The sequence below is a fragment of the Rhincodon typus genome, chromosome 6 (assembly GCF_021869965.1).
Source record: "Rhincodon typus isolate 14 chromosome 6, sRhiTyp1.1, whole genome shotgun sequence".
Classification (NCBI taxonomy): Eukaryota; Metazoa; Chordata; class Chondrichthyes; order Orectolobiformes; family Rhincodontidae; genus Rhincodon; species Rhincodon typus.
Window position 1 is genome coordinate 48,939,134 of NC_063337.1, and position 13,824 is coordinate 48,952,957.

The 13,824-nt window shown below is 39.7% G+C and overlaps 1 protein-coding gene across 1 annotated transcript in view; it reads right to left on the reverse strand.

Moving 5' to 3' along the window:
• Window positions 1–524: 524 nt before the first annotated feature.
• LOC109913881 (transmembrane protein 182-like) overlaps window positions 525–13,824 on the reverse strand; it is a 57,395-nt gene continuing 44,095 nt past the window's right edge. The window contains exons 6-7 of the mRNA XM_048597952.1: window positions 7,331–7,400; window positions 525–681 (exon numbers count right to left, since the gene is read on the reverse strand). Coding sequence (XP_048453909.1) covers window positions 525–681; window positions 7,331–7,400 — 227 coding nt within the window. The remainder of the gene's footprint in view (window positions 682–7,330; window positions 7,401–13,824) is intronic.

Below are 13,824 nucleotides of genomic sequence, written 5' to 3' on the forward strand. Positions count from 1 at the left end.
TTTGAAAGTTAGTTGAAATACTTCTGTCCTGACTTCCAGCGGCTTCAGGTATCAGTATCTGTGCTAGTGGAGGTGCTGGAGGCACCTTTGCCAATACTTCCTTGGAGGACTCAGTACTCTCATTCTCAGAAGTCAAGGAGATAGATTTTTGGGGGAACAGGCACTTTCTCCACAGACACAAAAGTAGAAGTTGCTGGAAACGCTCAGCAGGTCTGGCAACATCTGTGAAGAAAAAAATCAGAAATTCTGAGGAAGGGTCACCGGACCCGAAATATTAACTCTGATATTTTTCTTCACAGATGCTGCCAGACCTGCTGAGCATTTCCAGCAACTTCTGTTTTCATTCCTGATTTACAGCATCTGCAGTTCTTTTGGTTTTTACTTTCTCCGCAGAGGTGGTGGACTTCCTGGTAGTACCTGCAAGAGAAAGAAGGTGTGGTGGTCAGTGGCTAAAAGTGGTGTGCAATAGGTGACATTGCTAATGGGGTTAATGTGAGAGCTGCAGTGCAAAGAAATACTGGTATTTACTCGGTTGGTACAGCATAGCTGTCTCTCCATCCCCACAGGACTGGTCCCAGTCTTCTCCTGTGAAGCCAGGATTCTCTCCTCGTAGGAACAGAGGAGTCTGATTTCGGGCACCCCTCCACCAGTTCGAGCCCTTTCTGCCTTATTTTGGCATATCTGGATTGAGAGAAAGGGAGGAACTGAATGAGATGAAAGTCGATGGCACTGCTGTTAATGCTGTTGCAGGTGGTTGAAAGGTGGTGGGGAGCCAGTGCAGATGACCTACAGGGTTAATGCTGTCAGAAGTTTAGGGAGCGTGAGAGTGGGAAGTGTGTACAGCAGCAGAGACAGAGTGAGTGTGAGGTAGTAGAGAGAAGATTGGCATTTACCCTGACAAAGCTGAGAATGTGGTTGACTGAGGAAGCACTAACCCATGTGGTAACCTCAGGATAGGTTGTCAGGGCCTGAGGCATGGCATCTTCTGACAGTTGTCAGGAAAAAGACACCCCTCCTTTGCACCACTCCATCCACCAGGACCTCCAGGCCACTGCTGGAGAATCATCACACCATCTTCCCCTTCTCTAACATGTTCACGTTCTCTCTATGACCAAGCAGTGTCAGAATGCCAGTTCTCATCTGGGTGAACAACGACCTTTCAAATATACTGCAGGTGCCAGGGATGCCATCTTTCAGTGGCTATCCACTGAGTGGCCAGTTGTTCCAGGAACTTGTGTGGCAAGAATGGGCTGGAATTGGACATGACAGATGCATTAAGCAAAGTAGGTAGTTAACGAGGTGAGTTGGTAAGATATGGTGAGAAATTTCACTGGACCTTGTGGTGAGAATCCATCTATTGGACCCATAATTCCAGAGTATTATCCCGGCCATCTGGATTATTAGCCTGTGACATTTCCCATTAATTCACTGATAGAGCATTTCTCAGAATATATTAGCGACCACCAGCTATCCTGCAGTAGTCACAAGCTGTGGTCAGACATGAGTTTTCATCTTTTACAATGCTCTGAAGAGCACATCCAACTTGTACATTCTTTTATCTATTGTAGCATCTCCAATTCTCAAAAGTGGGATTGTTGGCCTCATATTGTAATTGGGCCACTTCCAGATTCCTATCCCAGAAGTGATGCCAACATCATGAATATGATCTAAGCAGTCTATTTAACTTGAACCATGTGTGCAGAAGTATAGAAAATGGTTTTGGCATATTTAATGAATAACCTAAATAGTAGGAAGATTGCAAATTGGGCATTCTGAACTCCATGTCATCCTATTGAGCAGCGCATCTAGATGATTAGGCCAAAACAAAACCCTACTAGGTGCAATGATTATTTCGTATGATGGAGCATAGATCTCACAGATCCTCTTGTCACATTTCTCTGTATGATGTTCCTTTTTGCAATGCACTGTGGCAAAATATATGTGGTGATACATCAAAAATAACGTCTTATTTAAAAAAAAAGCCAACACACTTTTGTATTTTTCCAGTCTTTATTGTGAAATTAAACCTTAAACAGCAATCTGTATATATTTGTGATAACTACCAAACAGGTAGTAGGTGAAAAAGTATGCAAAAGTGCAAATTCACAATTTATATGACCTGATGTGAAAGAAATGTCCTAAGCTATTTGAAACAGCAAAGTAAATCTTTAAATAAAATTTCAAAAATTTTGTTAAACAAATTAATTCATAAATTCACAACAAAAGTAAGATACAGAAACTTTTCATTTATAGTGGAAACATTTTATAAAATGACATCTCCTTCAAAAATTACTGTCTGTGTGAGTTTAGTGGAAATGGAAAAGTTGTTAATACTTTTTTTTATTTTACTATTACTTTTGTAAATCATTTGCTTGTGAATTCCTAGCAGGCTTGCCTTCCCTGAAGGATATTAGTGAACCATTAACATTTTCACAACAGAATCACAGCTATTAAATGTAGTCATTATTTTAATGCCTGACCATAAATTAAAAGTTTTATTGAATTTCACTCCACAACTTACCATGAAATAATTTGAGATTGTGAATTCCATGCTGATATTGTGGCACCAAAACCATATCTGCTTGACTTTTGGAAATACAAAATTAATATCTCAAACATTAACTCTTTATTTTGAAAACTAGGATAAAATGATGTCAAAATGAGCTTTTCATTAAAATAAGTTACATTTTTAGATCTTGATGAATCCCACTCAACAAATCCATTTAGGAAGAATTAAATGTTGCATTGTGTCTACTTTTCACCTACATCTGTACTCTGTTGTCCATTTGTTGAGGTCTAGTTGGTTTGTGGTAAGCAAGTATCCTTTAATATATTACAGGTCACATTATTAACAGAAATCAACCTGAAACCTTAAAAGTTCTTCTGGCTTCTTTGCTTCCCAGTTAATTCGAATGCAAATAAAATACTGGTTCTCTTATCGCTTCAACAGCTCACTGCGCCCACTTTTTCACAGCTATTTTGCATATTATATTGGAGCTAATTAGTCTCCCAACATTCTTGCTCTGAGTTACAAGCCAACTTTTCAAGTTTTACTATTTCTTTTACAGCTCCATTTCACAATTTTCCTTGCTGCCCGTCCTCGTTGACAATTCCAGGTTACAAACAGAGATCTTTCAACATGAGGGGTAACTGTAGTCTCCAGCCCACTACTCCACAGAACCAAGCCCTAGCTGTCCCTGTACAAAGCTAATTTACCATTCAGTCCCACTTTCTATTTTTCTCTCAGCAGTGGAGATTATAGTCAGTTCATTAATGGGCCAATAGATTCTAGGCAAAAATCCCCGGTGCAGTGCACTCGAGGTGGATACAGAGTTTGACCAGACAGAATGGGTGCAGATTAAAGGGATAGGCAGAATAGTCGAAAAAGAAAGAAGTAGCATTTTTATAGGTAGTGACTTCTTTTAATATACTAAATTTTTATTTGCTTGCCTGGTCTATTACCTTAGATTTGTTGATATAATTATAATAATGCTCCAACCACATTCACAAACATTATTATTGCAAGCAATTTTCTATTCCTTCGAGCAAGGGTGGAGGCAAAGATCACCTTGTACAAAAAGTAAACAAAGAAACAAATTCAAAGAAGAAGATAAGCTCCTGGACTAATTTCAATCATCTGAGAATGTCAGACAGAGAGGTTTGCATTCCTAATTTGCATAGATTATTTATCTGCCAGGAGATTACCATTCTGAATTTTAGGCATCTTACCGGGCAGGCAAAAATGACACCCATTCAAAGCTGGCAGGTTAGGTCTTTACACATGCAGGGATATTGGGACCTGACTGATAGTCGAAATGCAGAAGCCTTGATAGCTTTCCAACAGGTGAGCACAACATGAAGAGGGGCCAGGATCAGAAGAGGCCAAAGCAGCTAAATTATTTTTCATTTCATTGTGGACCAGGATGAGCCACCAGAAGCACACTCAGAAGGGCATCTTTTACTTTATTAGTTTGGCACTTCAATTTCCCATAAAGCTACCCCAATAGGTTCAATGATTAAGATTTGTCAAATTTTATCAAGAGCGGTGACATAAATCTGCACAAACAGTGCCAAAAGTACTGGTAGTGAATTGGCTGCTGATTATTTTCATTGCATCCATTGGTTTGGAAAATCTTCCCAAAATTTCAAATCACGTAAATGCGTTACTTTGTTGCAGACCCTTATCCCTTCACCCAATTCCAAATGTGATGCTCTTGTCAGATGGCACCAAAATATGATCCCAACATATATCTGTGATCTGTGGGTGATATCCATACCCTAAGATTCTCTGCCACTCTTTGCTCCTGGCAGAGACTGAACCAGCTGGATTTAAGTGAAACCTGTATGGCAAAATATTCTGGGCTATGTTTCTAGAACAATGCATAAGCTTCTACTTCACATGCACTACATTAAAATTAGATCATAACATCATGTTCCTATTTACATTTTATACATTCCTCCCATTCACTGTCCAATGAATTTACTGAAGTTTTTCAGAACTGACAAGGACTTGGATAGGATTTAATCAGATTAATATAGATGGATAAAATATACCTAAGAAACTGCTACTAGGAATGGCACAAATAAAAAACGGAACAAACAAATGGAAGCTATAAACTGGCTAGCAGAACTCAATGTTAGATTTCATTGCTTGCATTTTGTGAAATATTTGATGGTAAGAAAAAGAATAAATAAAATGCGCTGGCAAAACATTGTTGTCCCCTATTCACAAATCACCAAACCATTCCACTTTTTGGGGAATTGTTTTCTCTACTAAGGTGCAAAATACCACAAAACCTGTCCTTTATTATTCGGGATAATACATGAAAACTTCAAATACTCCAGAATGAGCAAAGCAAGATGAAATGGATTAATAAGGATGTTTCTTTTTCATCTTTGCCATATACCGTAGAAATCAACTAAGGAAAGCATCATTTCCAATGTTGGTTTGGTATTCACGTTTTCCACAGACAAACAATCTAACTGACTGTGATTACGTTTCGTATCAAACTGTGATGTTAGCGCAGTTATTCTGATGGCCAGGGAATCGTCGGGAGAGCGAAGGCTGAAATTGGAACAATAAGGAATCCTCAGCATGACAGACCCCTAAAGAATTTCCAGTGGGCAATTCCTCGCTCCAGGAACCTTTCAAAAGAGTCCAATAAAGGCAGAGAATCCAGAGGAATCCAACTCACTTAAAATTAAGTTACCCAGGAAAAGCTAGAGGATTAAAAACCCACTCTAACTCCTAAGTAATGATTTAACTGACCCCCTCAACCACATCCTCCTCAAACCACTAACACCATCATCTCCATCCAGCAGCCAGACCCCCACTGAATCCAATACCATTTCCCCACAACTGGCCAGTCTAACCCCTGCAAACCCAATACCCAATGCCCGGCCAACTGAACACCTGCACTGTTTGGATCCCCCCCACCAGACTTTACATCCCACCAGTCTGACACTGGATTTGTGAATGGGGATTCCTAGAGAGGTTTGCAACAGAAGGTTCCTGACCAGGAATCTCCAGCCTGGAGGTTACCTAAAGGTAAATGTGTCACTTTCAATTGAATCTGGATTGGAATACCTGGGCTGAGAGTGAAAATGGTCTGCTCCAACAATGTGAAGCAGGTTGATAGTGAATCATCTGGCAAGTTTTCATCAGATCTGATCTTCTTTCCACTGAGAATTCATATCTCAATTGTTTCCGGAAACTCACTTTCTAGACTGTTAGATGAACGTACTTGGTTTGAAATTTAAAGTCTTCAAAAGTTCATGGGTATCAATGGAAGATGAAAACAAGCAGGTGAAAAATCAGGTATCAATCTGCTCATTTGCACTGTTGGTGCAGATTAATGTCACCATGTTTATCTCTCTAACATGACTGTGATAGTCCCAGTTAATTAATTAAAATGGATATAGGTCTAAATCCAAACAATGCTGTAATTAAATTAATCACTTAGATATTGAAATGAAGAAAATTATGTGAGGTATTACATGGTTCATACAGATTGAATAATGAAAATGGCAATGATCAAAATTAGAAACAAACATATGACCATGCTCTTAAGAAATTCCTTTGATCACTGTTTTTGGTCTCCCTGCTATAGGAAAGATGTCATGAAACTTGAAAGGATTCAGGAAAGATTTACAAGGATGTTGCTAAGAATGGAGGGTTTGAGCTATGGGGAGAACCTATATAGGCTGGGGCTATTTTCCCTGGAGCATCGGAGGCTAAGGAGTGACCTTATAGAGCTTTATAAAATCATGTGTAGGGTGAATAACCAATGTCTTTTCCGCAGGGAAGTGGGGTCCAAAACTAGGGATCATAGGTTTAAGGTTAGAGAGGAAAGAATTTAAAGGGAACTAAGGGGCCTTTTATATGCAGAGGTTGGTGCATGTATAGAATAAGTTGCCAGGGGAGGTGGTGGAGGCTGGTACAATTACAACATTTGAACGTCATCTAGATCGGTATATGAATCGGAAGGGTTTAGAGGGATATGGACCAAATCCTAGCAAATGGGATTAGATTAATTTAGGATATCTGGTCAGCATGGACGAGTTGGATGAAAGGGTTTGTGTCTGTGCTGTACATCTCTACGACTCTACATGGATATACTAACTGAAATAAATGGACTCATGACTTGTTAAAATGTTCACGTAGAAATTTCAAATTATTGAGTGAAACATTCTTCAGAACCATTTAACAAGTATGTGGCCCAGATTACCTTTTATGATATTGCCCACACTCTTACTAGACAGCCATTGAGAAACATTAAGCTACTATGCTTCTGAGCAGATTCTCACCTCCTTTAACATGAGGCTTTCCATTAAGATTACAGAATTAGTGAATTTATCTTTACATTTACAAAAGCAAGCTGACACTAGTTTATGAAACATCATCAGTACTTCAGGGTAACATTACAACCTTGAACAAATTCATTTTTGTTTCTGAAACACAATTATGAATTACACAGGGGACGAAAGTGACTGATATCACAGACTCGTATTAAAGTTGTGTTACTATATGGTATTGAGTGCATTTTCCATTCTTGTATTTCTGCTACAAAACCTGGTCTGCTGAGAGTGCACATTGGAAAATAGAGAGCACGAAGTCATGATTTTCTTTCTTCAATTAATTAAGTTTTTTTTTAAGAAAATATTGATTATATTTTACCTTACATCTTACTTTCATTTGTTAAGGAGTTAACATTTAGTGGGAAGCTAGCCCCTGTAACTCAAATGGAGAAATGCACAAGACTGAAATATACCAAACAAGGTGACAGTCAATGTTGACTAAAGTGATGTCTGTAAAAACATCATGGTTTACCTTGGTGCTTCTGGATCAGTGCAGGGGAAAAGACTCAAGGTTGTCACATCTAGTTGCTGTCCAGTATTCACTGTGCAAAATGACATTTGTGCAGATGTCAGGTGAGCACAGGAGAATAACCCATTATCACGCTATATATAGACTCAAATATAAAGAATTACATCGGTGCTGAATGACAGAAGGGTGGCAGATGACCCCAAAATTACCACTGGAAAAATGGGAGGAATACTGGGGGAAAGAGAAATCACAGCATGAAAATATGATGTGTCATCGAAACAATCACAGTTCCTCATTACCAATTTTATCAATTGGCAAAGAATACCCTATGGTCTTCTTTTTATTTTGCGCAACACACCCAATATGAATGAAAAGTAACCCTGCAAGTAAAGAAAAGACTATCCCAACTGGAGCTGCCATGAAAGACCAACCAAATTGAACTTTAAGATTTGGATGTGAGCATGATTTAGGTGGCTCAGCGATCTGGTCCACCACAGCAACGAGAGCTTGAATCCAAAAGCTGTACATAATAATGGAAAATGTGGACAAAATACCTGGAAGCACAAAAAGATTGTAATCAGTATGGTACACAATATAGATTTTCTGTTTCATTTATAAAGATTTTGAACAGTTACCGACCGTGCAAAGATTAATTTGAAGTATTAAGCGAAAACTGGGTTCCCAAGTGGGAACTAAATACCCAAGGATATGTGTCCTATCAAAAGGACAGGCAAATGGGCAGAGGGGGCATGGTTGTCTTGCTAGTAAGAAATGAAATTAAATAGAAAGCAAGAAGTGATATAAGGTCAAGGGTGTAGAGTTGAGAAACTGCAAAGAAAAAGAGACCCTGATGGGAGTTAGGTACAGGTACCCTAGCAGTAGTCAGGATGTGAGGGAGAAAATAAATCAGGAGATAGAAAAGGCATGTAAGGAAGGAAATTACAATAATTATGGGAGATTTCAATATGCAGTTGGACTGGGAAAATGAGGGTTGCTAGTGGATTCCAAGAAAAGGAATTTGTAGAAAATCAATGAGATGGGGTTTTTTTTGGAGTAGCTTGTGGCAGACCCCACTTGGCAACAGGCAATTCTGGACTTAATGATGCTTAATGAAGCAGACTTGATTAGGGAGCTTAACATGAGGGAGCCAATAGGGGACAGTGACTGTAATATGACAGAATTCAAAATGCAGTTTGAGAAGGAGAAGCTGTAATGGTATTACGGCTGAGTAAAAGTAACTACCAGGATATGATGGAGGAGCTGGACAGAGCTGATTGGAAGAGGAGCCTAACAGGGAAAACTGTGGAACAGCAGATGGCGGCAAAGTAGAACGCTCCTGTTGGAGCTCCACTGCTCAACCTATTTTTTTTTCCCTCCTTTTCCTTTCTTTCCCTCTTTTTTTCTTCTTCTCTGCCCTCAGCACCGGAGTCATCAGCAAAACCAGACCAGCGAGCCCTCGTGCCCCCGAACACCGCGAGCAGCGAGCCCTACAGCAACGCTTGGATTGCGAGCCCAGGAGCAGCGCGGGGTCCGCTGCAGCACGTGGGGAAGCAGCCCCGGGAGAACTGCACGGGCAGCGAGCGGGAGAAAGCAAACTGAGGCGACCGGCTGTGAATGTGGGAGCTGGCAGGCTGAGGTGGCAGTGGAGGGGCCGTGCCCCCCACCCCCCGAGCGATGTACGGACCGAGGAACACTCTCGGTGGCGCAGTGTAGGTTGGGAAGCCCGGAATGGGACATTCTTGGTGGCACAGTGTGGGCTGGGAAGCCTGGAGCAGGAATCTGGTGACACCATGCAATAGCAGTGGAGAAGGAAAGTCTGGACTCTCTTTAAGTTATTTTTTTTAACTACTTCATTCTAAGTTAAAGCTTATGCACAACAACAGTACACACTTTTCACTGTGCTTTGTATTGAATACACGTGACAATAAAGGATATTCAAATTCAATGGCAAGAGTTTTCGGGAGCAGTTCAGCAGGCACAGCAGAAACACATCCCAAGGAAGAAAAGACATACTAAGGGGAGGACAAGGCAACTGTGGCTGACAGGGGAAGTCAAGGACAGCTCAAAAGCAAAAGAAAAATCATACAATGTGGTGAAGACCAGTGGGAAGCCAAAGGATTGGGAAGCCTTTAAAATCCTGCAGAGGATAACTAAAAAAAACAATAAGGCCGGAGAGAGAAGATGAAATATGAGGGTAAGCTAGCTTGCAATATAAAAGAAGATTGCAAGTGTTGTTTTTCACTATATTAGATAAGATAAGACAGAGGCAAGAGTGGACATTGGACCACCGAAAAGTGAGGCTGGAGAAGAAGTAGTGGGGAACAAAGAAATGGTGGAGGAACTGAATTGACACTTTGCATCAGTTTTCATGATGGAAGGCACCAGTAGAATACCAGAACTTCAAGAGGGTCGGGGTAGCGGTGTGTGCAGTAGCCATCACCTAAGGCGAAGGTGCTGGTGAAGCTGAAAGCCCTGAAGGTGAATAAATCACCCAGACCAGATAGACTACACTCCAGGGTTCTGAAGGAGATAGCTGAGGAGATTGTGTGCTGAGCTTTCAGGAATCACTGGTTTCAAGGAGGATCCCAAAGGACTGGAAAATAGCCAATGTAGCACCCCTGTGTAAGAAGGGAGGAAAGCAGAAGAGAGGAAACTACAGACCAGTTAGCCTGACCTTGGTTGCTGGTAAGATTTTATAGTACATTATTAAGGAAGAAATTGCAGAGTAATTGGAAGTGCTTAGTAAAATAGTGTTGAGTCAGCACAGCATCATCAAATGGAGGTCATGCCTGACAAATCTGTTAGAATTACTTCAGGATGTAACAAGCAAATTAGACAAATCAAAGCCAGTGGGCATGATCTATTTGGATTTCCAGAAGCCTTTTGACACATTGCTACACAGGAGACTGCAAAATAATATAAGAGCCCCCTGTGTTAAGGGCAAGGTATTGGCCTGGATAGAGGATTGGCTGACTGGAAGAAGGCAGAGAGTGGGGATAAAGGGGTCGTTTCCAGGATGGCAGCCAGTGACTAGAGGAGTTCTGCAGGGGGTCAGTGTTGGACCCATAATTATTCATATTATACATTAACAAATTTGATGAAGGAATCAAGGGTGTTGCTGCTACATTTATAGGTGACACAAAGATAGGTGGAGGAAAAGATAGTGTTGAGGGGCGGGTAGGCTGCAGAAGGACTTGGACAGGCTAGGAGAGTGGGCAAAGAAGTGGCAGATGGAATGAAATGTGGGAAAGTGTGAAGTCATGCACTTTAATTGGAAGAATAGAGTTGTCGACTATTTTCTAAGTGGGGCAAAGCTTCGGAAATATGAAGCACAAGGGGATTTAGGTGTACTAGTTCAGGATTCTCTTTTAGTTAACACACAGCTTCAGTTGACAGTTAGGAAGGCAAATGGAATGTTAGTATTCATTTCAAAAGAGTTATAGACCCAAAAGTAGAGATGTACTGCTGAGGCAGTGGTATGATTGATAGGGCAAGCATTCGGTGAGCTGCAGTGGGCAGTTTTCAACTCACTTTTACCTATTAGGAAATTGTGCCATCTAGTTTCTTGGAAGAAGTGTGAATTGGAATTGGGACTTAAATACAGTGAGTTGAGGCTTTAAAGAGAGGCAAATAGATGGAAATAAAGTAGTTGCCACTCACAAGAGAGATTCTGAAGTCACCGTAGAAAGCTTGAGGGAATCAGCAGAAATTTTCTCAGATGTTAAGAATCTATTTTTTTTCATCTGTGCCCTATTTTGTCACGATACTCACAACTGAAGGGCGATGAGGGTCCCATGGTGCTGCCGCTGGACTAATGTTCTGAAGATTTGCCTAATATTCTGAAGATTTACATGATATTCAGAGCAGACAGTAGAATTTGAATTCCATAAAAATTTTGGATTGCTTTTAACGTGATGTGCAAGCAAACTGAGGGTGGTTGAGAACAGAACATTTTCACACAGCGAGATTGTTAGCGAATGGAATTGCCTTGCCTGAAAATGTGGTGGAGGCAGGTTCAATTGAGGCATTTGAGAGGGCATTGGATTTTGTTTTTGGATAGTAATGGTGTGCAGAGATATGGAGAAAAGGCAGGAGATTGGCACAAGATAATAGAGCCAGTACAGGCCTGATAGGCTGAGGACTTCCTTCTGCATGGTAATAATTCTGTGTTTCTGTCATCTCTCTGCACCCAGGAGGGGAATATTCTATCCATTGTTCTGATTAAAATAGGAGGAGCACACTAACTCGCTCTTGTTCCAATGCTCTACTGGTCACAAGATAAATTTATTGGTTTTACTGAGTTCCTGATATGGCAAATCATATTCTTCCTCAATATTGAATTTAGAATGACAGTTATTTAATATACACAAAGTTATTGATTTATTCTGAAACAAAACTTCTTCAACAAAAATGCTGAATCATTTAACATACAGATGTTTTGCGTGAAGAGAGTTCAAATATTCAAGATCAACAGTTATCTGAAATCACATGGTTTCCAAAGAGTTCCTTGTAAAAAAAAAATCACTGCCCTTCCATTAACTTCTTAACAAATAACAGGCATCTAACAATCTTTCAATCCAAGTCCACCAAAATTGTTACATAAGAAGCCTTCATCACAAAAGATACCATAGCAACATACCAATGAGATTAGCCATTTTACGACACAACTAGTAAATTAGAAAAGTAGCATTCTCAAACAAGCAGGTGATTTCATTTGAAAAACGGTTTACTTTAAAGGATCCAAGGTGTAATTACCAAGATACTCCACTTTCTTCAAGAAGGGAGATCTTCCAGCTGTTTCAAGAATATAAAATTTTGTAAGTTATAATTATGTAAGACATAAAATTGGGCTTCTGACGAAATAAATCATTGGTTTTCGGATGTTTTTAAACTTTATAATTTTTGTTACCAGGTAGAAAGTGGCATTTGAATGGTTTCTAAATCCACTATTCTAAAACCGTTTTTAGCATGCATCCTATCACTTTTCCTTCATTTTCTGACAGGGTAACTTGTAACAGAAGAGATGTTGATCTAGTACAAAAGGGAAAGGCTTAAAAAGGACTGAGTCAATTACCACCTCTACTGTACATGTACTATCAGTGCTTTTTGTGGTTAATGAGTTGCCCACCTCAGACAGACTGAAGTTTCATAACATATTCAATGTGGGGTCCTATTATATCAATGGGACTAAACTATGGTCTGAACTGGTCACCCACTAGAGCTACTGAATTAGTGTAAGTTGCACTGAAGACTGAAGTGACCAGAAATAAATGTTGTTTTCTTTATTGACAAAATATCACAAAAGGCTTGCCATCGAAGTGTGTTTATTCAACCTCAGTCCTTTCCAAGTCTTACCCTTTATACTAGATCAATATCCCACCTATTACAATATTTGAGGTTACCCATTTCAGAAAATGAAGGAAAAGTCATAGGATGCATGCAAAAAGTGTTTTTAGGATAGTAGATTTAAAAGCCATTCAAATGCCTACTTGGCAAATAATATAAAGTTTAAAATTTGCCACAAACCAAAATTTTAGTCTTACTAATTATATCTTATAAAATTTTGTATTCCTGAAACAGCCTGAAAATTTCTCCTCGCAAAGAGAGTGGAATATTTTGAAAACTATTTCATTTGTTTTTGAAAGCAAACCCTTTCTTTTCCAAAAGCAGTTATCTGCTTGTTTAGGATTGTTTTTTTTCCACCTTACTAGTTATAATGTGAAATGGCTAATCTCATTGCTGTGTTGCTATGACACATTTTGTGATGAAGGCTTCATATTTCACTGTTTTGGTGGACTTGAGTTGAAGGATTGTTAGAGGCCAGATATTTGTTAAGAGGTTCATGAAAGGACAATGGATTCTTTTTGACAAGGAAATTCTTGGAAACCATGTAGTTCCAGATAATTGTTGATCTTGAATACTTGAATGTCTGACTGTGTGTTAATCATTTCAGCATTTTTGCTGAAAGAGTTTTGTGTGTATTAAAGAAATGTAGATGATGCAACCTTTTATTCTAAGTTCAATATCAAGTAAAAACATGATTAGCCATATCTGGAAATCAGCAAAATAATTAAATTTATGTTGTGACCTGTAGAGCATTGGAAGGAGAGCAAGTTAGTGCTCTTAATCAGAACAATGGATAGAATATTCCCCTCCTGGGTGCAGAGGGCCCACAGAAGCACAGAATTATTAAAGTGCAGAAAAAAGGCCCATCAGCCCATCATGCTTGCACTGGCTAAACTATTTAGTGCCAGTCTCCTGCCTTTACTCCATATCTCTACACATGATTACTATTATAAAACAATGCCTCAATTGAACCTGCCTCCACTACATTTACAGGCAATGCATTCCATATGATAACAATTCGCTGTGTGAAAATGTTCTTTTCTCACATCACAGATAGTAGGAACTGCAGATGCTGGAGAATCCGAGACAACAAGGTGCAGAGCTGGATGAACACAGCAGGCCAAGCAGCATCATAGGAGCAGAAAGGCTGA